Below are 21,791 nucleotides of genomic sequence, written 5' to 3' on the forward strand. Positions count from 1 at the left end.
TTAGAATTGTATAGTTAAAATAATAATAATAATAATAATAATAATAAATCTCAAATAAATAAAAAAAATCACATCGATTAAGTTCAGAAATAAGATAAAATCAAAATGAAGTTCAGAAAGAACAACAGAATCATGCTGTCAAAACTTTCAACAATAATTCAGTACCAACCAAAAAAGTTCACAAGTATTCATTCAACTGAAAATAAAAAAATTTTGACTAACCACGAATTCCCCGGTTGAGGCTGACCATCCGGGTCGACCCATCCGCCTGCCCGCCCCGGCCCGACGATCCCGTCGGAAAGGCACGATAACCTCCCGACTGCCCTGACCGGTCCCTGTTGAATCCCGACGCCCTTCCGCCGCCGCCATATCCACCCCTACCACCGCTGCTGCCTTGTCGACCCTGACCGGAGAAGTCCTGCCACCTGCCGCCGCCGCCAGAAGCGGCGGCAGCCGCATAATCCTGCCCGTCTTTCCGCCTGAGCGGGAGGCCGTCGAGGCCACCACCGCCAATCCGCGCTTCTATAGCTCTTTCGTTAGATTCGGCGAGGATCGACACTTTATCCGCCAGCTGGAATGCAAGAGCCTGGAGCCGGGTATGCGCGACATCGTGGAAGACGATGCATTGGGTCGGCTGGTCCCAGCTGGCGTCGAGCTCCTCGTTGATCATCATACGGCTGACGATGCTGTGGGTCTGGCCGTCGGAGAGGTCAAACATTTTCGACAGGTGGTCGAGGCTCACGGATTCGTACGACGACGAATACGTGAAAAGGTAGGTTCTTAAAGCCTCTTCCTTGATTTTAGCTCTCACCATTCCGAGAACGCTGTCTTTGTTGCGAAGAAGGCGCCATACGTCGAGGGAGTTGACGACGGCAAATGCTTTCTCGTGGTCGCCCTGCCGGAGGGCTCGAGTGGCGGCCATCACATGGTCGCGGACATTTTCGGGAGGGCCGATGAACGTCTGTCGTTCGCTGGCTTCCAGAAGCCTCCGGAAATTTTTGCTAATGACCTTTCGTCTAGCGTCGTGGACGTTGGCTGCCATGTTCGGGACCTCTAGCAGCATGGCGCAGATCAGATGTACAGCCTCGAGAAGCTCGAGATTTATGTGCATGTGGTAGGGCATCTGCCGCCGTCTCTCGAGGCGTTCCTGCAAAAAATTCGAATAATTTAAAAGCCCGTTAGAACCGATGACCAATAGAAACTCTAATTAAGTTAAACAGCGACCTGTTCGGGTGTCTTGTCGTGATATCGACTTTGGGAGACGCCCTGCGCCAGCAGTTCTTTCACTCGGCCAGCAGTGTAGAGTTCAGAAAGGCAACCATGGCTTTCGGGGACATGTCCCGACCGGAATGCGCACAGGCCAAGTTGCGCCATAGCTCGGTTGAAAAGAATCTGAGTAGAAATATCCATGTGGTGAATATTGTCCTGGAGACGACTCATGAGCAACAAATCGCGGGACGTCGAAAACTGGTCGAGAATAGCGTGATGGTATATGTCGCAAAGCATTGCTCGAGCCTTTGTCCTTTCGTCGCCGTTCTTGTAAATGTGGGAAACCAGGGTGTCCATCAATGCTCGGCTGCTCTCCGGGAAAGAAGGTTTCCGGGGCACCAGTTCAGGGACCGACACAAATGCCGCTGGCGCTTTAACTTCTGCTTCTTCCCCAGATTCTGCTTCCTGCTCGGCTAATTTCTTCATTGCATCATATACCTCTTGAGGCTTGTAATAAATGAGCTCGACCCGTCTAAGAGCAACCTTTGCAGAGCCCCTGTTATCGCCCATCTTGTCCAAATATTCCTGGACATTCTGTGAGAGAACTGAAAGCATGGGCTCGTCTCTAAGCCGCTCGACGTACTCACGGGTGTGGGGATCGATAACCTGAAGGCTCTTGAAGAACTCAACGTCCACTCGTTCGACAAATGCGCCTAAATTTCCCCAAATCCGAATGGTACCAGTGTAGTCGGCCCCTTTTTGGGTTTCGTTCTCTTCAACCTCCCCACTGTCATCAACCACGATATTTGAGTATTGTGTTAATATGTCGAGGATCGTGAGCAAATTCTGCACGCATTGCTTCCACACGTTGATCGGCATGTGACCGCTCAGACTTGTATTAACATCAAACTGGGCTGAGACGACGCTGAAAAGAATCTCCAGCCTCTGAGCAGGAGTCTTGGCAACCCTCGTCAAGAAAGTCAGCTGCTCGACTAATTCCATTCTGCCCGTCCCCTTCCTGCCTCTAGCAGCAACAATTTCCCTAAACTTCTTGTTGACGGTATCCCAAGTGATTTGGCTAGGATCCTTGAACTGCTTATCCATCATCTTGTCTTTCTTGCTCAACATCTTCTCCCAGCCAGGTCCGCCACTCTCAGCAGCATCATTCCCTGCCTCTTCCTCATCCTCGCTTCCCTCAGATTCGAGAGTTTCGGGATCCTCATCAAAATCATCATCCTCATCTTCTTCCTCATCATCATCCTCAGCTTCATCCTCATCTTCTGCCTTCTCTTCGAAGAGCTCGGGCTTCTCCCTGCACTGGTTAATCATTTCCTCATACTCTTTATTGTTCTTCTTTACTTTCTGCTTCATCGAGTTCAGTGCTTTCGCATTGCTACTACTCATTTTCTTTTTGGCCTCCTTATTGGCCAAGGCCTGGTTCAAGAAATCTTCCAACATCACGAGAGCCTTTATGTAAAGATTTGGAGGTTTATCGGATTCTGTAACCCTCATGACCTTTCCCAACTGCTTGTTAATCTTTTCAAAATTCTCCTGCAAACTGACCCAGTCATTGATTTTCATTGCATTTTTCATCTGATCAACAGTAGCAGCCATCTCATCAAACCGTTTGTCCTTGATGCGACGGACGACACGCTTCTGCCCGTCAGAGTCATCACTGTCGCTCGCATTTGCAGAATAGTATCTGCTAGCAGCAGTGGCTGCAGCTGTTTCAACCTGAACGCTCTCTTCCTCCTCCTCGCCATAATCACTCTCTTCCTCCTCGGTATCACTGTCACCCTGCCACAATCAATTTTTCCTTAGTTACAAGTAAAATACAATATATAGCTTTACGGCAGTAGAAGCAAACAAAAAATGCCTTTTACTCCATGAATCCATTTGTAGGATGAAGTGTTAAGACTGTGAAGAGAAAGCCTAATGCATAGCTTAGCTTCTATAAGATTTCAGTCAAAATTCTCTATGCACTTCATTTCAATTCTTTTACCACCGGTGTTAATAACAAGACAATACATCCTTTCAAAACATTAAATCAAAATAATGTTTAAACCAAAACTCAAAACACAAAATCAAACTCAAGTGCAAAAATAACAATCATAACGACAACGTTTTTACACTATTAACACAGGCTGCAATTGTGTTACCATATATTGTATGAATGAGCAGAAAACTTCACAAACCAGATTCTAACAAAATAAACAATTTCGCGTAACCAGTACAATACATAATCCATTCGATTGTCGGAGAACTACTACGAATAATTCATAATCTCATTAGCTCTTTTTAGAACGTTGTGTGAATCTGGACGACCAGACTTCAAACTAACCTGAGTCCAGAATCTCGATGCCATTGTTTCCGATACGTCAAAGAACTCTACAGCCTCCCGAAGATCAAATCTGCACCCAATCAATAAAAACAATAACTTTCAGATAGAAAGAAAGCATACCCTACCGAGCCGGACCTAAAAGCCTAAAATTCCAATCCGAATGGACAAACTTTCATCAAAATTCATAGAAGAGAAATCTAGAGCGTAAATAAATAAATAAAAAAAAAAACGATTCTGCAATTCACATCACAAATCGATTAAAAAAAAACGTAAAAGAGAAAACCTACCTCACTATCGCCGCGGATGCCGAACAGCGGAGCGGAGGCAAAGTGCACGAAGGAAATGAAACCCTAACACCTAAATCGACAACCAGCGGGCGGCGGCGACTATGTATAGTGCGGGCTGTGGGCTGACTATATGTGGTCCTTTATGGGCCCAATATTAAGATATTGGGCTTCATGTATTATACTCCTAACAAGCCCAATTCTAAAGTTGGGCTTATAGACAATATAAAAGTAGGATTTTGTATGGTTTGAAATATATGTTTTTTCCAAATTCGTATTAATAATATAAAAATATAAAAAATTATTTTATTAATATACATATAGTCCGTACTTCAATTTTCCAGTAATACAAGAAACATGTGTATATTAGGGGAATTTGCAGGCTGCACTCAACACAAGTCATTTGACTCCGACTCCAGCAGTAGAGCAGTTAGCAGCAAATCCTATCCATGGCCAATCTCAGAACAGACTCCCCTCTCTCCCGCCGCATCGCCACTTCTTTCCTCCAATTCCTCGATTCCGGTAATCTTTCTTTCCGATCCTCTGTTTATACTTGTTCTGCTTTTCAATCGAATCCCCTACTCACTGCCGCATTGGTAAAAAAGCACTATGGGCGATACTTAGGGTTTTCAAATTCACTGGCAAATTTGATTAATTCTTGCGGTGTTGTGACGCATTATACCTGCAGGAAGATTGATTGAATGATTTTTATTTTTTATATTGTCTGCGTGCAGTCGAACCTTCCGCTGGCGTTGATAGTGAAGCGCTTGAGGTTGCCAAGGAATGTTTGGCAGAGGTTTTTAAGGTTGATCGTTCTTCAATTGGTAGTCAGTCGAATTGTGAATCGTTAGTTGATATGTTTACCTCTCGTGAGGCAATTTCGAGTGGTAATGAGGGAGGTTTGGATGCACCGAGTTCATCTTCTGGAAAGAATCCCCAAGTTATGGAGGTATCCCCTTTTCTTCCGCCCCTTATTGCTCTTACCATTATTTCTTGTTGATTATCCCAAGTTATGGAGGTATCCCAAGTTGATTATCTTTCCTTGTTTCCCATATTATTGGTAATTTTAAACCTTTTGACTGGTCTGTATTTCTTTTTGGAGTCTGGTTTTCGGTTTTTGACTTGAATAGTAGTTTGGATATAATGTTTTGTAAGATTGGAATAATGTGTTTTTATGGAGGAGTGTGGGGACATCAAAGTAAAAAAACCGAAACCAAACTCCAAAAGAATATAGCAGAAGAGGCGTTATTATGGTTTTAAGGCATTATTATTTAAATATATATTTCTTCCCTTCTGACTGACGCGTGGCTGGAATGATTTGAGGGGTTTCTATGTTGTTGTTGTGTATTCTTGCCCGTTGATGGGATTAAGTACATTATACTGATCTGTATCAGGGCAAGGACAGGAAGAGAGAGCTTCATTTGCCAGGTGAGGATATAAACTTTTCCGACGTGTTCTTGTTTGGGTTCATTGAAAGGGATTTGAGCCCTTCTCTTATTGTTCTTATTTGCAAAGAATTATTATGCTTTATTAGTTCCTCCACTGTAGTAACTATGAATCTATCTGCAGATCTTTACTTTAAAGAACACTTCTCTATAATATATTGGATATATTCCTTGCTTCTTTCAGCAGCATTTCTTTGCAGTTAGTCTATAACTTGGTCCTGAATTACCGCCTCCATCTTTTATAGCAGTATTGAATAGCCAAACTTATCCAGTTGAAAACATTATCAAAGAAAAGTATAATTCCTGGACTTGGGGAAGTTTCCTGGAAAGCTGAATATTAACCTTGTTATTATATATATAAACTAATAAATCGATTTTTTCAAATTCATTCCTTTGGAGTAATGAAAAGATCTTAGCAAAATTGCCACATATGAAATTGAGCACAGTTTTGCAAATTGAGCATACTTTTGCGAAGAAATAGCCCACTTGTTTTTCCAGAGGAGATGGGAAACATGCTGAATATCATATATCAATTCTAACCATTATAGAGCAAATGACTAGCCAAATTAGAAACATAATATTTATCGAGTCTGAAACTGAAAGCTAAGAGAAACTTTCGTCTTCAATACTCAAAACCTTACCAATTCAACCATGACTTGCTGGTTTTTATGAAAGGTTGGGGGGCGGTGAGAGTAATGGAAATTGTCTTTTTTCACATGAGTTTCCTATTATATTTTTCAGCTGATTAGATCTTGGCTCAACGAGTATTTGAAAAGGCTAATAATAGCAACCCATTAATATTCTGTGTTATGTATCTTATTGTTGAAAGGTTTAACATTGTCTTAACTCGTACATTAACAGGGGAAGATGAACTTTTTGGGAATTTTTTTGGTGGTCTTGAAAGGATTCATTATTTCAGAAGAATGCCTGATGGATCTGATGATCAAACCCAACTTGATAGAGCATCATCTTTGTTTCATAAAGCTGTTGAGGTACGAAGCATATCTTTCTAATGAGCATGGGTAACTTGCACATATATCTTGTGTAATTTCTTGTTACATAAATCTGAACTAAAATAATTCAACCTCATCCACTAAAGTAAATATGATTTGCCCCTGTTTCTTTATCCAATAATTGTGATGGATTTCTTATCTGAAGTAAAAGGGGATATTTGCTGGATATTAATATTCAGTGGTGAAGCATAACTATTGACTTTTTTATTTTACCAGATTGGATATTGTTTGTTTTACTTATATACAAATTGTGTTTTTATGTTTTCGTATTTATGAACTGTAAAACAATGGTAACAGGAAATGCAAATGTCAGGTTGTCAAACATTCGACCCGAAAACCCTGGCAGAGAACTTCAAATCACAAGGTATCTTTTTCTAACTTGAAGCTGTGCCTTATTTCTTTGGTTTATGTGTAATTTGTTGAGCACAAGAAAGTTTCCCTCCAACCCTCTTCTTTTTTTTTTTAATTCTTATATAGAAATATGATCATAGATTGTTAATTTTGAAATCTCCAGTACTTTGAAACTTTCCTAAATCCATGCTTCATCTTCATTCTTTTGGCAGGTAACAAGGCCATGCAATCTAAACACTATCTAGAGGCAATTGAGCTGTACACATTTGCCATTGCTTTATCCGAGCACAATGCTGTCTACTATTGCAACAGGTCTGCAACATGTTGATACTATTTTATGGTGTTTGTCATTTTATATTTCAATACCTTAAAACTCTTCATGAAATCCTTATTAAAAGTTTGTTCAGTTTTTATGGCATATGTCCTCAGGACAAAGCCAAGAAAGAATACATGAAATTTCACCATATATATATAATATATATTCGAGTTGGTATATTTTACATTTTGCTTGAATTTGACAGAGCAGCTGCATACACGCAAATTCACCAATATGATGAAGCAATTAAAGATTGCCTCAAATCCATAGAGATCAATCCAAATTACAGCAAGGCATATAGTCGCTTGGGATTTGCTTACTATGCACAAGGGAGGTACAGGGATGCAATCGATAAAGGATTTATAAAAGGTTGGTGTTTTTTGCATTTTCCTGACGAGGATTCATGATTCATGTCAAGTTGGTGCCGCAACATAAGTATTTATTAGGCAATGTGACAATAACTCCATTGAGATTTTTCTGACATCTGATCTTGGGCTAACAACAATGTCAGCTGTCGTATCCTGTGTGTAGAGAATCAGAAATTTGAACTACTACTAAACCCTAAATAGTTAGGAAATTGTTGGTTCGTTTTCATTCATGCCGCTATGTTCATAAAAAAATATGAATATTATATCACTTGAGCTAACAAATGAAAGCTGAATCTGTTAGCATCACTAATCATTGTAATTAGTAAATTTATTGTATTTTTTACAGCCTTGCAGCTGGACCCTAATAATGCATCAGTGAAAGAAAATATACAGGTTCCTCTATCAATCTTAATCTTTGAAAGTCTTACCGGTGCTATTTGGAATTTATACGTAACTATCTTTTGGTACTCCTCAGGTGGCTGAACAGAAACTGAGAGAAGAGCAACAAAGGGAAGCAACCGGTCAGGTAATCTTTACTATCTCTTACGACATAATAACCGTTTCCATTCACCGTCAAAATTTGAAACTAAATTTGCTGAGTATTTTTCCATTTTACAGCAAGATGAGGATTTTTGGTTGTTCTTATCATCATTAACTCTTTGAACATCGCAGCTCGACAGTGCTCTAATTTCGTCGCCATTTCTTTAACCAGACTCTTACACTGTTTTGGTTCTTGCATTACCAGAGTTCGACATCCACCAGTCACGGTCAATTCAACCACCAATTTGGAGGCGGCACTTTTGCAGCACCTCCCCCGCTCAACACCCTCCCTTTCAACATCAACGCACTTTCTCCCGATATCAGCAGCTTTCTGGCGAACATGTCCGGCAACGCCTTCCACGGACAGCAGCCATTTCAAAATGGATCAGGAGAACCAAATGAACCCAGCGATCCCGGGGGCAGCCCATTTGGCGCCAACATAAACCTCAACGTCAACGATCTGCCTCAGGAGTTGTCGGGAGCTTTTAGGTCGATGATGGGAATGTTCTCTGGAGGCGCAGCGCCGAACCCTGAGGATGGGGAGGATCGAAGACCGGATTCGAGCAGCAGCTGAGAAGGGATTGCTGAATGATCTGTGGATTCTTTCTATACAACAGTATGTATATTTGTGGGAATAACATCATTGCTGAATACTCGCACTCTTGGCTGTCTTTCTCGTAGGTTTTTCTTCAAGATTTTCTTACATTTGCCTTTTCTTCGGTAACCTAACCTGCAATGGTGTTCTTCCTTTGTTCTGCCCCTTGATGATTATATCTGATCTTTAGCTAACTGATTCAGTGCCTTGCTGCTATTCATGCTTTGTTATTATTACTACAAATTTTTTATCTATATAATTTTCGGTATATATATATATATATATATAATATTCCTTTGTTCCAAATAATTTAGGTAAAATATAATTAATAAGTAATTAAAAAGTATATTAGTAAAAATAATTATTATTTAATAAAAATAATTATAGATTAAGATAAAGATAAATAAATAGTTTAATTAAAATTAAAATATATATATAAAATTTAAAATGTGATTAAAGTGCTAAGTTACGTGGACGGACAAAAAAATGATAAAAATAATATAAAATCTATTGATAAAAACTACTATATTTATTAGTTATTTTTTAGGTCACATTTATCGTTTAACATTAAAAATATTTTTATATTTGTATAATTTTATTTTTATTTTTTTTACAAATATCTTTATATTAGTATTACAAATACTAATATTTCGATATAATAATGTGTACTACATTTTGTCACATTTACCTTTTGTATTTTTGCAATATTTTTTAATTTGTACTATATTTTAATATAATAATTAATATTCAAATATCAACTTGCAAGAAAGTAAATGAGATTATTAGGGTTGGACAAAAATAGTATTATTAATTTTATTTCGATTAGGGTGGTGATTTGATCAATCTAACATATATTTATCAAACATGTAGGTGGAAGAGTCCCTAATTTTTATTTTATTTATACTTAAATATCAGAATATTTTTAAATTTTACAATAGTATTAATTGTCTTCTATACTTGTGAGAGTAAAATTCTCACAATTATTTTATACAAATTAATAAAATACTAATACCTTTTAATCTATTACAAAATAAAAAAATAAAAAATCAAAGAAGTACTTTAAATCCCAATATAAGAATTATTATATATTTTTCTAAATAATATTTTTGATAATAACAATTTTTTTTTAATACATTTGTTAGTATTATAATATTATAAATATTAATATTTCTAATTATAAGAAATTTAAACTCATTCTAAAAAATAAATACAAATCATATACTATATGCTTAACGGTATTTTAAAGGATCTAAGCACAATTTGATTTCGTAGATACAAACTATGTTTAACGGTCACAAACAGTTTTAGATTTAAAATCTGATCACCGACTCATCTCTCCGTTGTATACATAGCTTGATGGATAATTGGATTGGACGAAAAGAAAGAATGAAAGAAAGGGAGACAGAGCCAGAGATGGAGAGAAGAGAAGAGGAGAGAGAGCCGACGAGAGAGAAGAGGGAAGAAGATATTCTGTTTCGTCTACCCCGTCGGCCGCCATTAGAAGTATGTTCCTGTTCCTAATCATCTTCTAGGGTTTTCGTTTTCCATTTTCCGTTCAATCGGTCCTTTTTTCAACTTCTTTCACTCGAATTTTCAATTACCTTCAATCGGTCCGATTTTACAGCTTTCTTTATTCGATGGCACAATTTTGAACTTGTAAATGTACATTTCTCCCTCGTGCAGTCCAAGTTTTCGATGCAAATAATTTTCAAATCCCCAAATGAGCAATTTTAACATGCATCCATCATTTCAACTTTAGCTTCCATTTTTGCGTAGTGTCTGGTGAAACTTTTGACCTAAAAGCGTTTCAGAGCCGAATTCTTTACAGCATTAAAAAGGCGAACTGCAGGGTTGATAACCGGAGAGGAAGCGGGGTGAGCGGGAGCCATGGCCCGTGGACTATGCGGGTTACCCTTTTAAAGAAACGGATGACCCGTTGAAAATGGATCGGGCTACAAAGTGGGCCCCAACCCATTCTAATCATCTCATCGGTCTACGTTTCCCAGCGGATTTTCAGACCGCAGGAAGATCGATTCATCGCCGCCTCCTTTTTTGTCTGTCCTTTTACCAATCTCCGACGAATTCGCGGCTCTGTTGTACCTGAGGATACGGAAGCGGAAATCCTGTAGACCTTCTTGGATGACGTCAGGTGAGAAGAATTTCCCCTCATTTTTGTATGATTCAGCTTCTTTGCGAAGAAATAGGAATGAACCCTCATTTTTGTATGATTCGGCTTCTTTGCGAAGAAATAGGAATGACCTTGATTTGAGATAATCGAAAAATTACGCATCGTCACTTCTTTCAATCACGCAGTTTTTTCGATTCGCTTTGCGTGAAGATTCTTATCATTTGTGTTAATTTTGAGTGGTTTTGTAAGTAAAGAGGTAGATGTATCGCTGAACAGAAGAGATACATAACCGCCTTAGTTTTATGTAATTTTTTGGGGATTTACTGAGAAATCTGGAAATTTAACCCAATTTATCATGGACCAATGCTGAATTGTGCGTATATATACGTGTTTATAGATTTTGTCTAATGTTCGAAGTTGCCCTAGAATTAATTTTGCTTTACGGATATAGCTAAGTTTAGGTTGGCTTGGTTGTTCATGATTGTCAGATTATGGATTGAATATTGCAGCGGAGCTTGAATCAGCTTCGCGGCTGAGAGCTACTCAATATTTTGTGACGCAGAGGCCATGGCTTGGTAATTAATTGTTATCAGTTCATCTTACAATTCACAATTCAAGTTACACCTTAATTCTGTAATATGCTTTTCTGTTGCATTTTATCCAGATCTTTACGGGGTTAATGTGAGGCCTGTTGCTCCCTTCAGTAGTTTGCGCAGCAAGCAGCTTGTCGACACTGCTCTTATACATCGTTGCTTGCCAGATGAGTTACTTTTCGAGGTACCGTATGTTAGTGTATGTATCATTTCTTGTTGGCATGAATGTGGAAATTGTTGTTCTGATTTAGGTTTTTGTAGATATTCTCGAAAATGTCTCCATACACTCTGGGGAGGGCAGCTTGTGTTTGTCGGAAATGGAGATACACTATTCGTAATCCGGTGTTTTGGCGCAATGCTTGCCTAAGGGCTTGGCAGGTCGACACTATAATGCCTCTCTATTGTTTCTGTGTGCAGTTTCTTTTCTGAAATTTAAAGGCTTCCCTGTAGATAAACGGCGTGGCAGAAAATTATAAGATCTTGCAATCAATATATGACGGGTCGTGGAGAAAAATGTGGCTTTTAAGGCCGCGAATTCGAACTGATGGTAAGATTGTTCTTGCTTGTTTGCATCATATTACCTGTTGCTTGATTGTTTACTCCCGGCATTTGATAGTTAGTTCTTTGTTTGGGGGTTTGGATTTTGAGTTTGTGTTTTGAATAATAAAATTTTGAATTAGAATAATTGTTTGATGCAATGTAAATAAGTGGTAATGTAACATTTTTAATGAAAAATTAACAGGTGTTTGATATGATATGTTTTGGGGGGGAAATTTTGGAGGAATAGTAAAAATTCTCCAAAATCCCCCAAACAAACACACCTGAGTCGAAAATTTGTGCCTTCGTTCAGAATGTTCTTTTACAGCTCCGGGGGAATTATTTAGTACTAGTACTTTCTTTGTAGTTTTCTTCTCGGCTGTGTTAATGGTTACTGGGTTGCAGTTTGCGATAATTCAATAAGATCTTTCTCCTAGTATTATTGCCATTTTGTTTGAGCTCCGTGAAGTGTAAAATTAATTACAATATACCTTGTATCTTCTGTTTGAGATTGCCGGTGTTGTTCGGATGCTAAACTTGTGCTTTTAATTTCTAGGCCTTTATGTGAGCCGGAACACCTATATTCGCGCCGGAGTGGCAGAATGGAAGATTACCAACCCTGTTCATATTGTGCGTACTTTGTCTTAATTCATATGCACACTATAGCTTTCTGTGAATACAATGTTATCGAATATACTTAAGCTACGTCCGAAAAATGAAATTTACAATCTTGTATGTGTTCTGTTAGGCTGAAATAAAAATGCAAATTAGGATAAACGCTCTGGCTCTTGTAATGTACTTCTTTTGTGCTGCAGGTTTGCTATTTCCGGTACTTGCGGTTTTTTCCTTCCGGTAGATTTCTGTACAAGGTAATAATTGTCGACTAGTTTTTCTAACATGTAGCATTTGAAACCGTATATCCGGAGGATGTTTTAATGCTACAATTTCACTGTGGCAGAATTCATCCCAAAAGGTTAAAGACGTGGTGAAATTTCTGAACTTCCGATCCGCAAAAACTGATTGTGTCTTCGCCGGGCAATACACTCTCTCTGAAGATAAGGTTGGATTCTAACATTACCCCCATGGTCTTTTTTTCCAATCTTATTTTTCGCAAACGATCTTTAAGACTGGAAAAATGTGATACGATTCGATCATACCTCTTTCAGGTTGAAGGTGCTCTCCTGTATCCCGGCTTGCGCCCAACTGTGTTGAGACTTCGATTGAGGTATTACCAAGAGACCTCATTTTGTATAATTCAACGATAACGCCCCAAATATTCAATAGTTAGAAAATTTACCTAAGTTATACATAATAGTTGTAATGTTTGTTATTGATAGGTTGAGAGGGACGATGCCCGGCGCCAACAATAGAATGGATCTCATCTCCCTCGTTACAAGCGGCGTGAACGATGCCGAGGCCAGTGGTCCCGCCGACGACATTCTTGGCGTAGTCGAAGGCTGGCAAGAAGATGAAACACATAACCCCGACGTCCCTGCAATCTCCCACAAGAGAGGTTTGACACCCTTCGTCTTCGTCCAGTTCGATGAGGTACCCACACATTTATTCCCTTCCTCCCATCGATCGTACTACGAGCAAATAATGATCCTCAACGCATTGTTACAGGTCGAAACATCGGTGCTGAATCTGCCCGTAGACAAGATGGATTACTTCGTCACCGGTTGAGATCCTCCTTCCCAGCTGTCTCTGTATATACAAAACATAGCTTGTTGTGTATTGCTTGTTTATGTGACCGTTCTGCTTTGCTTGAATGTGACTATGGAATAAAAGCTGCTTGTTGTTTGTTGTGTTCATGGATGAGTCATGTTTGGATAGTCGGAAACAGGTCTTTGTTATATTAAGGAAACATTTGATATTCAAAGACAGCAGGTAATAGAGTGCAGTATGAAAAATTACAGGCAGCCAAACATGGCCTTTCTTGGAATACATTCAAATGGTGGATGATGATCCACCGTCTTCCTTGTGCACAATGGAGTTCCAATCTGGATTCCGTGGAAGAAATGTGTCCTGCAGAGAATTCGTGGAGGGAATTGATATATTCTGATGCTGAATTTTTTAATTTTTATTTTTAGAAAAAAAAGCCCTAATTCCTCTTTCGTGTTCCTCGTGGAGAATTGAAGGAGATGAAAAATTAGGGCAGGAAAACTCACGGAGACGTAGGAGCAAGTGGGGACGACGGAGCAGGAGTGATTCCGAGCGTGCGTAAAGGCGGCGACGCAGAGATGCGCGGCGAGGCCGAGGCCGCGCTTGCTCGGAGGCACGTAGGTGTGTGTTATGTCCATGACTTTGCCGCCGTCGCCTCTCATCTCGTACTCCAGGTACGCTTCCTTGTCCTCCGTCTCGAATTTCCTGTCCTTTTCATTCCACACTATTTTATTCTTCCCATCCGCCATTGTTGCTTTGCCCTATCCTCTCCTCTAAAGTCTAAATGGATGACGACGCATCAGTCTGCCTTTATATATAAGCCGTGAGGACAACTTTTACTTTTTACTATTGTTCATGAATCACACCTAAGATCTTAGCTATTGACGCTTTCAACTGTAAAAAGGATAATCCTAACCTGCATTTTCTTTCTACATTTGATGAAATATGACAGAATTTCTCTGTTATTATCTGTCACTGACTTTGATCAATCTGTTCTAACACTATAGTTCATACTAAGCTCTATCATCTGCTTAGGAACTTGCGTTATGTTCTTCGCTCGATTGAATCTCTCCACAGCCGATACCGTATTCCCAGCTTGTCGTATGGCACTGGCGAGTTCCATACATTGGCACCGTTTAGCATCCGTTTCTGTTGTCCGATCACAAGCCGTAGATCCTCATTCAATACCTGTTTGCAGTTTGCAGACAAACTTTGAATGGTTAGAAGCAGAACATAGAAACTTAATACAGCTAAGAATTAGGACTCTTAACCTTTTCCGCGAAATGTCTCCACAGGTGTTGGATAAACGGGATGTGCTTGAGTATAGGAGCGAAGTCGAGCGACAATCTGTACATCAACCTCGTCGTCTGTCGAGAAGATGGCAAGCAGACATGGAGCTGGTGTAGATGTGTCGCGCAATCCTTCGTGCTCTGCCCTTGTAGTTTCCCGGACTTTGAGATTCCGATGGTCGACAGCGCCATACAAGGAGGTCGGAATTCCAGGTCGATAGGGTACGGTTCCCAGTATCCTTGCAGCCCCGAGACTGGTGTTAAGAACTTCACCAAGCTGAGATTAAGACAACGACAAGCGTTAGAGATACAGATGCCATTTCATTCGAGACTAAGTTGTAATGAAGCGTCTGATGCCTTCGACAAACCTGGGAACGCTCCACCCCTTAGCAAAAGTCGAGGTATGGGTGAACGGCGCGTGCGCAAGATCCAAAAGGTTGTCCAGAAGCAAGCCGTGCTCGACGGGGACTTCCATGACCATCTGCTCTAACGAAAAACATCAGAAATCATCGGTACAATCAATCTTCTTTTCTCGTTTTTAACTGAAATAGCTTATGGTTACCTCAGCATGGATTTGAAACTCCGACGGCGGCGACAATGAAGGAAGATTCAGCGACGGAGGATCGCTGCCGGGCCAAATCCAGATCATACCGTCTTTCTCCGAGCACGGTAAAGCCCTGATCTTTACATTAAGTAGTAGTCTCGTTGACGGCATTTTCGTGCATTTACCGTCTGTAGAATATTCCCATCCTGCGGTCCAGATTTGATCGGAAGATAATCAGTGATTCTTCTTGATTAGTTTAAACAACCCCGGCAAGGTTCTCGTAACTTTACCATGGTAAGGACACTGTACCCGACCCCCTCGAACCGAGCCGAGCTCCAACGGGCACGCCCTGTGAGCGCAAGTGTTGTGTATGCACCCGGGCCTCCCGTCATCTCCGCGGAAGAGAACCCAAGATTCTTCGAAGCAATCTATGGGGACCTGAGGATCAAAATTGAGTTATTACAGCCGCCGGAGAAGGTAAGGGTACGGACATATATAGATAGGCTCGCTAACCATGGTGTTATCCTTGAGGTCTGCAGAGAAAGCTACAGGGTACCAGAAATTCTTCAGACAGGCGTCGTAAGGCTGAACGGGACCGGACACATTGAGCCCCTTGCGCAATGTCTCGATCTTTCTCTCGGAGTCCGTTGTAACGGGGAGCGACAGGTTAGCTTTCGCCGCATTCTTGTGTTGTAGTATTTTATCGTTAGTTAGCGCTGCGGAAATCCATGTAAGATTCGGACATAGTTCGAGATTCTTACATACCTGTAAGCCTTCGGGATCTTTCCTGGCTGCCCAGTTCGACTTCAATCGGGGGCTCACCACTTCCACGACCTGCGTGCAATGAATGTTCGATTTGAGAATCCCGGATAGCCGGGAAATGGTAAGGGAGGAAACGGGCAACCTTATTGTGGATAAGCGCGATTGTAAGAACATCTTGTCGAGCTTTCTTAATGCAATACTGAACGTCAGATCGCGTGATCTCCAAAATTCGATTCCAATCGGGACATTTGTTCCGTCGCCCCTCCAAAGGGGCTTTAGGCTGCCCTTCTTCCCCGACTATTGCGACGACCCGTAACCCTTCGCGGACCTGGAGACGATTATTCGATACTTATTCTTACATCCATGCATATGCATGTATGTATTAATTAGGACACCAATGTAGGCAAATCCCGACGTTGAAAGACATATATAGTTAAAGAAAATACCCTTTTCTGAGTTATGTTTTTGGAACGCGACAGAGAAGCAGGAGCTAGAAGAGCAGCAGCAATGGCGGACATGGTCGGATTCGGGTAGGGTCGTCGGATCCGGTACTGTGTCTGTTATATGATTGGTTTGTCCTCCGTTGTCGGCAGTCGGCGTTAAATTTGTTCATCTACTTGCTCCTTTTGTCTGTATTTATACATTCCAAGAAGTAGAGCAATGTACCTAAAATGAAAAATATCACAAGAAAATAGATTTATACAATACGTAAATTATATTAATGAGTATGTGACAAGTTTCCTAAATTTAGCATAATATTGATTTGTTCGGCCAGATTATTTTTATTTTCTATGTTCTATTTTTGTAGTGATTAATAAATAATCTGGATATTCATCGAGATATTTTGTATTTTTGTAGTAGGAATGAGGTAGAAATAACTAAAATAATATTTTAAAAGAATATATTTTTTTTTAAATCAAACAAAAATTTTTTCAAACCTATGAAAAGATATGCCCACTTTGAATTTGTTGTATATGCGTATATAATGTGCAACACAAGCATTTCTTACAGAGATGCCCACTTTGAATTTGTTACACATTCTAAATACATATATAAACACAGATATATATATAGAAATCTTGACTTATCGCCACTTACTTCAGTTAATTCACCATAAAAAAAAAAAATATTTATTTAGAAAGATAGACATTGTCAGTTGTTGTTTGACCCATTAACCAGTTGGGTTGATGAGAGTGTATTCTTGTAAGAGAAGAATTCCTTATCTTACTAATTACTATACATTTTAATAAAAATATATTAATTTATGAACAACATTTAAATATTATTCTATAAAAAAAATAACAACACTCAAAATTTATTACACACAAACCAAACAAACTCTATGTGAAGGGAAGAATAAAATAGTAGTGGATTTATTTATTCAGTGGCTATTTTTTAGTGCATTCACCATTATTGGTCTTTCAACAATCCCTCCCCTTATTCCACCATTATTGGCCATTCTTCCAATATACTATAGGCTCCGTTTAAACAATAAATTTTTGGAATTTTAAAATTTCAAAGATTTAAAAAAAATTCTAAAATTTTGATAATAGTAAATAGTTGGTATTTTATAATATAATATTATGTTACAAAAAATATATATTTAATGTGATTTTAAAAAATAAAAAATGAATAGTAGAAAAATTCCAGAAATGTTATATAAACAAAGCCCGGGTGCCAAAGCATTTTTGAAATAATCAAAATTTGATAATAATAAAAATTGAATCTAATATAAATAAAAGTTAAATATGATATTTTAAATTAAATTTTTTTATATAATATTTTTAATACAAATATATTTGAATTATAATACTTTAAAATATGTGTTGATGGTAAATAATATGAGAAGTAATTCAAAAACTTAAACAATGACATTCAATACTACATCTTTTAAACTTGATTATTATTATTATTATTATTATTATTATTATTATTAATTAATTAATTAATTAATTCGCTCGCATTGAATCATAACATGATTGAATGCACATTGTGAGTAGGATTGTGAAAGGAAGAGTTGCAACAATTAGAATGGTATGGTAGTGTGCTGACTGACTCACTAATTGTTGTTGGGGATAAGGTCTTCCAATTGCAGACTTTGTTTACTTTTCACTATATTCACTTTTGTTTTATACATGTATAATTTTTCAAAATTATTATTTAAAAAAAAAAATACAATATATAAATATAAAAAAAAAAACACAAAATACTGTTTAATATAATATTTCTACAATTTCATATACTTCACAATACATAAATAATAAATAAATATACATTTTGTTTTTGTATTCTTTTATTCAACAATATTTGAATATGATATATATTTTAATAAAAAATAATATATATTTATAAATATCACAAACAATTACACCAAATGCCTCCTTTTGATGCATTTTAGAAAAGAATGATAATTTTAATAATAAAATTCGATATAAAAAAATACATAAGTAAGCATATCTGATTTGTTGAATGTGTTATTTTTTTAAAAATATAATATATTTATTAAATATAATGTTTTTAAGAAAACAAATGTCTCATGATCACTAAATTGTTGCCTTTTGCTTTATTTGGTTCGTTATCACACATTAAAATCTAATTGGTGTCTTGATTAATAAAATAAAAGTATATATATATATATTGAATAATAAGATGAATGTTTTATCAAAAATATTAAAATTTTATCGAGCTATTGTTTTTGTTAGTATTCTATTGTCAATTTTATAAACACATGCGAATACGGCCCACAATTTCTTCGACCCGAATAAAGGCATATGAATTGGGCCAAACCCAACAATTTGGGCCGTAGCCCATTTCAGTACAGTGAATATAATATAGTGTATGTGAAATTTAATTAGAGAAGATAAAGCTTGAAATAATAAATATAAATTAAAATAATATAAAAAAAAAAGGGAAATAAAATGTATGGACATTATTAAAAAAAATACTCAATGGATTCTTTAGACTAATTTTTGTCGAGTGGGAATATGAAATTCAACTCTTAGCCATACAAATTTTATTAAGTGGAGCACTGAGAGCAGCAACTTAGTGCCAATTCAAATCATTTTAATTCTTAAATTAATCAAACAAATAATAATAATAATAATAATAATAATAAAGTGATCCAAAAAAATCCTTAAACTTCTGCCGGAATTAAATTTAAAAACGTGCTTATGAAATATTTGGTATCGCTTTTCTTCTAGAAACGCTATATTGTGAAATCACGACTTTAGTTAGAGTCGTGTTTCTGGACAATTGACTGACCCAAAACCAATAGCGTGTTTCTGGTTGTCACGACTATATTTTGAAAAGACGTTTTTAGTCACATGGTTCAAATCCTATCCTTTCGAGAAAAACGCCAATTAAAATTGAATTTGGACTTATTTGTTGACTTTATTACCAAAAACAGTACACATTTCATGTCACATTTGCTTTATATATTGGAAATTAAATTAAATTTTATTTTCATGTCCCCTCAAAATACGATAAGTATTTATAGCCATGCCGATAAGTTTCAAATAAGTGACCTTAAATCAATTCGGCTATTTCTTACAGATATGAATAATATATATTTGAAATGTCTTATTTCGATATTCGAAAATTAAAGAAAATTATTAATTCAAAGACATATATATATATATATAGTAGTGATATTTATTTATGCGTATATTTGGAAATGATAAATTTATTCTATTTTTGGAGAAGGTATTTATTTTAGTCACGTTGGTAAATATTGCAAATTAATGGCGACATACTGACAATCTTTGTCCAAACGTAACCATGTTGGGTCAATTCTGCAGCCGTAGTAAATATTTAAAATATAATAAAATTATTTTCCCTTTTTTTTTTTTTTTTCTTTATATATGTTCTATTTTTGTCATACATTTATTTATATATATTTATTTAAGTTTACGAGACATGTATTTTAATATAGAAATGTGAAAGTTATTGTTAATATTTATTGAATAAGTTGTACAAGTTCTAATAAAATTAATGCATAAAATATCTGTGGTTCTATTCATTTGAATTTTATTAAATTTTTTATTCTACAATTGTTACCATTTTTTAATAAAACCCCTCACAATATCATGTACAATTATTATTTGAACACAAAATAAAAATATATAAAGTTTTGGTAAACAAAATCTTTACTATATAATAATGACAATTTGTACATATTATTTGCCAAAATAAATATAAATTATATAATAATATACTTTACGTAAAAATGTTTTTTATATATTTATATCTAGAGAAAGTTAAAGTACTCCTAGGGTGTGTTTGTTTGGGAGTTTGGATTTTGGATTGGGATTTGAATAGTAAAAATTTTGAATTTGAATAGTTGTATGATGTGATATAAATAGGGTTTGATGTGATGTTTTGAATGTAAAATTGATTTTTAGTATAATATAAAAAATGGAAAATAGGTGTTTGATGTGATGTTTTTGGGGAAAAAAAATTGGATGAATAGTAGAAATCCTTCAAAATCCTTCAAACAAACACACCCCTAGTTTCTTCGTAGAGAGAAACTCAGGAACAATTCATTTTTTTAATATAATTATTACTTATTATATTTATTTTAGATTTTTTTTATTATATAAAATTTTACTACTCCCTCCGTCTCACATACCATGTCCACGTTGCCGTTTCTGTCCGTCCCACATATCATGTCACTTTTCTTTTTTGGAAAATGATTATACACTTTAATTTCATTTAAAATTTTTTAATTTTTTTTTTTTTTAAATTTTAATTAAACTAATTAGTTATCTTAATCTTAATTTAAAATTATTTATATTATAGAATAATTATTTTCGCTAATACATTCTTAATTATCTACTAATTATACTCCTTAGAATACCGTGTTTACAGTATAGCAGACACAGTATGTCGGTAGTATTATTTACATAGTGCTTTTATTTTTTGTTGATGTAGAATAAAAAAAATAAATGACGTTGCAAGAAACCTTCGGTTTTGGCTCCATTTATTTATATAATCAACTTTTATTAATTTGGTAATATTTAAAAAAAAAAAAAAATTCATATCAATTGTATATTTTTTTTACAAAATATCAAATCAATATTAATATATTAATTTTTTTAAAAAAATTAAAAATTTCGAAAGTCTTTTACAAATCTCTATCTAAACAGGGTCATTGCTCTTTAATTATATGATATACTAATTCGAATTAATTAGTGACTGTCACGTTTATGATCATCACACGTCAATTCAATTCAAAACATTGATGTGTAATCGGGAAATAAATATCTTATAAATAGTCAACGAAGAATAGTTCTATAAATTTATTAGTGTACTTATGGGTTTCTTTAATTAAAATAGAATAATAATAATAATAATAATTATTAGAATGTTTTAGAAGTCAAGAAGAGCTCTCTAATTCTAACAATATTTTTTATTATTTATATTTTTATACATGAAAATTTGCATTATTACTTTTCGAGTGGATACTAAATAAACTCTGGTCCAATCTAATAGCCTTAGTTTAACTTAATCTGATTAATTGATCCTTTAAATGCACTCCACAATAAAAAATAAAATTCATAAAATAAATAGTAGTATTGGAAATATTGTACCATTTATATTACATTATAAATTATACTATTTTGACCTAATTCATTTTTAAATTGGGTATTAGTTGACAAAATATAATATAAGAATAAAATAAAAAGAAAACGCATGCGTCTTAAAAGAAATAAATTTATAAGTTTAGCATTGACATTAGGTGCTAACAAAATCTCTAAAATATTTAGGGCTGAATTTATTTTTGACTAAATAAATGAGCATAATAAATGTGTGCCA

General features: G+C 36.3%; 5 protein-coding genes across 8 annotated transcripts; 2 read left to right on the top strand and 3 right to left on the bottom strand.

Annotated features, from left to right (window-relative positions):
• Positions 1-73: 73 nt before the first annotated feature.
• On the bottom strand, positions 74-3,928 carry LOC127257026 (eukaryotic translation initiation factor 3 subunit C). The gene is made up of 4 exons (XM_051283289.1): positions 3,838-3,928; positions 3,551-3,620; positions 1,225-3,006; positions 74-1,147 (listed from the first exon to the last, which is right to left on the bottom strand). Exons 2-4 carry the CDS (start codon positions 3,572-3,574, stop codon positions 218-220), a joined length of 2,736 nt encoding a protein of 911 aa, XP_051139246.1. The 5' UTR covers positions 3,575-3,620; positions 3,838-3,928; the 3' UTR covers positions 74-217.
• Positions 3,929-4,201: 273 nt separating this feature from the next.
• Positions 4,202-8,664, top strand: LOC127257446 (uncharacterized). The gene is made up of 10 exons (XM_051283877.1): positions 4,202-4,356; positions 4,569-4,783; positions 5,229-5,262; positions 6,141-6,271; positions 6,590-6,656; positions 6,856-6,955; positions 7,165-7,328; positions 7,674-7,720; positions 7,803-7,853; positions 8,073-8,664. Exons 1-10 carry the CDS (start codon positions 4,284-4,286, stop codon positions 8,439-8,441), a joined length of 1,251 nt encoding a protein of 416 aa, XP_051139834.1. The 5' UTR covers positions 4,202-4,283; the 3' UTR covers positions 8,442-8,664.
• Positions 8,665-9,863: 1,199 nt separating this feature from the next.
• On the top strand, positions 9,864-13,531 carry LOC127257066 (F-box protein 7). 3 transcript variants are annotated; one of them, XM_051283350.1, is made up of 12 exons: positions 9,864-9,965; positions 10,312-10,611; positions 11,079-11,165; positions 11,255-11,367; positions 11,445-11,561; positions 11,634-11,730; positions 12,277-12,350; positions 12,536-12,589; positions 12,679-12,780; positions 12,887-12,945; positions 13,058-13,268; positions 13,344-13,531. In XM_051283350.1, the coding sequence occupies exons 2-12, from the start codon at positions 10,602-10,604 to the stop codon at positions 13,401-13,403; spliced, it is 984 nt and encodes a 327-aa protein (XP_051139307.1). In that variant the 5' UTR covers positions 9,864-9,965; positions 10,312-10,601; the 3' UTR covers positions 13,404-13,531. The 3 variants fall into 3 exon arrangements, with proteins under 3 accessions (XP_051139307.1, XP_051139308.1, XP_051139306.1); XM_051283351.1 differs by lacking the exon at positions 9,864-9,965 and having other exon boundaries at positions 10,297-10,611; positions 11,100-11,165; XM_051283349.1 differs by lacking the exon at positions 9,864-9,965 and having other exon boundaries at positions 10,299-10,611.
• Positions 13,532-13,550: 19 nt separating this feature from the next.
• On the bottom strand, positions 13,551-14,131 carry LOC127257067 (acetyltransferase At1g77540-like). The gene is made up of 2 exons (XM_051283352.1): positions 13,889-14,131; positions 13,551-13,745 (listed from the first exon to the last, which is right to left on the bottom strand). Exons 1-2 carry the CDS (start codon positions 14,129-14,131, stop codon positions 13,668-13,670), a joined length of 321 nt encoding a protein of 106 aa, XP_051139309.1. The 3' UTR covers positions 13,551-13,667.
• A 295-nt stretch (positions 14,132-14,426) lies between these two features.
• Positions 14,427-16,581, bottom strand: LOC127257065 (chlorophyllide a oxygenase, chloroplastic-like). Of its 2 annotated transcripts, XM_051283347.1 has the most exons (9): positions 16,424-16,581; positions 16,120-16,305; positions 15,981-16,049; positions 15,729-15,899; positions 15,506-15,653; positions 15,234-15,421; positions 15,040-15,152; positions 14,654-14,948; positions 14,427-14,570 (listed from the first exon to the last, which is right to left on the bottom strand). In XM_051283347.1, the coding sequence occupies exons 1-9, from the start codon at positions 16,493-16,495 to the stop codon at positions 14,427-14,429; spliced, it is 1,386 nt and encodes a 461-aa protein (XP_051139304.1). In that variant the 5' UTR covers positions 16,496-16,581. The 2 variants fall into 2 exon arrangements, with proteins under 2 accessions (XP_051139304.1, XP_051139303.1); XM_051283346.1 differs by having other exon boundaries at positions 15,729-16,049.
• Between the last annotated feature and the right edge of the window lie 5,210 nt (positions 16,582-21,791).

Source organism: Andrographis paniculata, unplaced genomic scaffold, assembly GCF_009805555.1.
Source record: "Andrographis paniculata isolate CXL003 unplaced genomic scaffold, ASM980555v1 Contig57END, whole genome shotgun sequence".
Lineage (NCBI taxonomy): Eukaryota > Viridiplantae > Streptophyta > Magnoliopsida > Lamiales > Acanthaceae > Andrographis > Andrographis paniculata.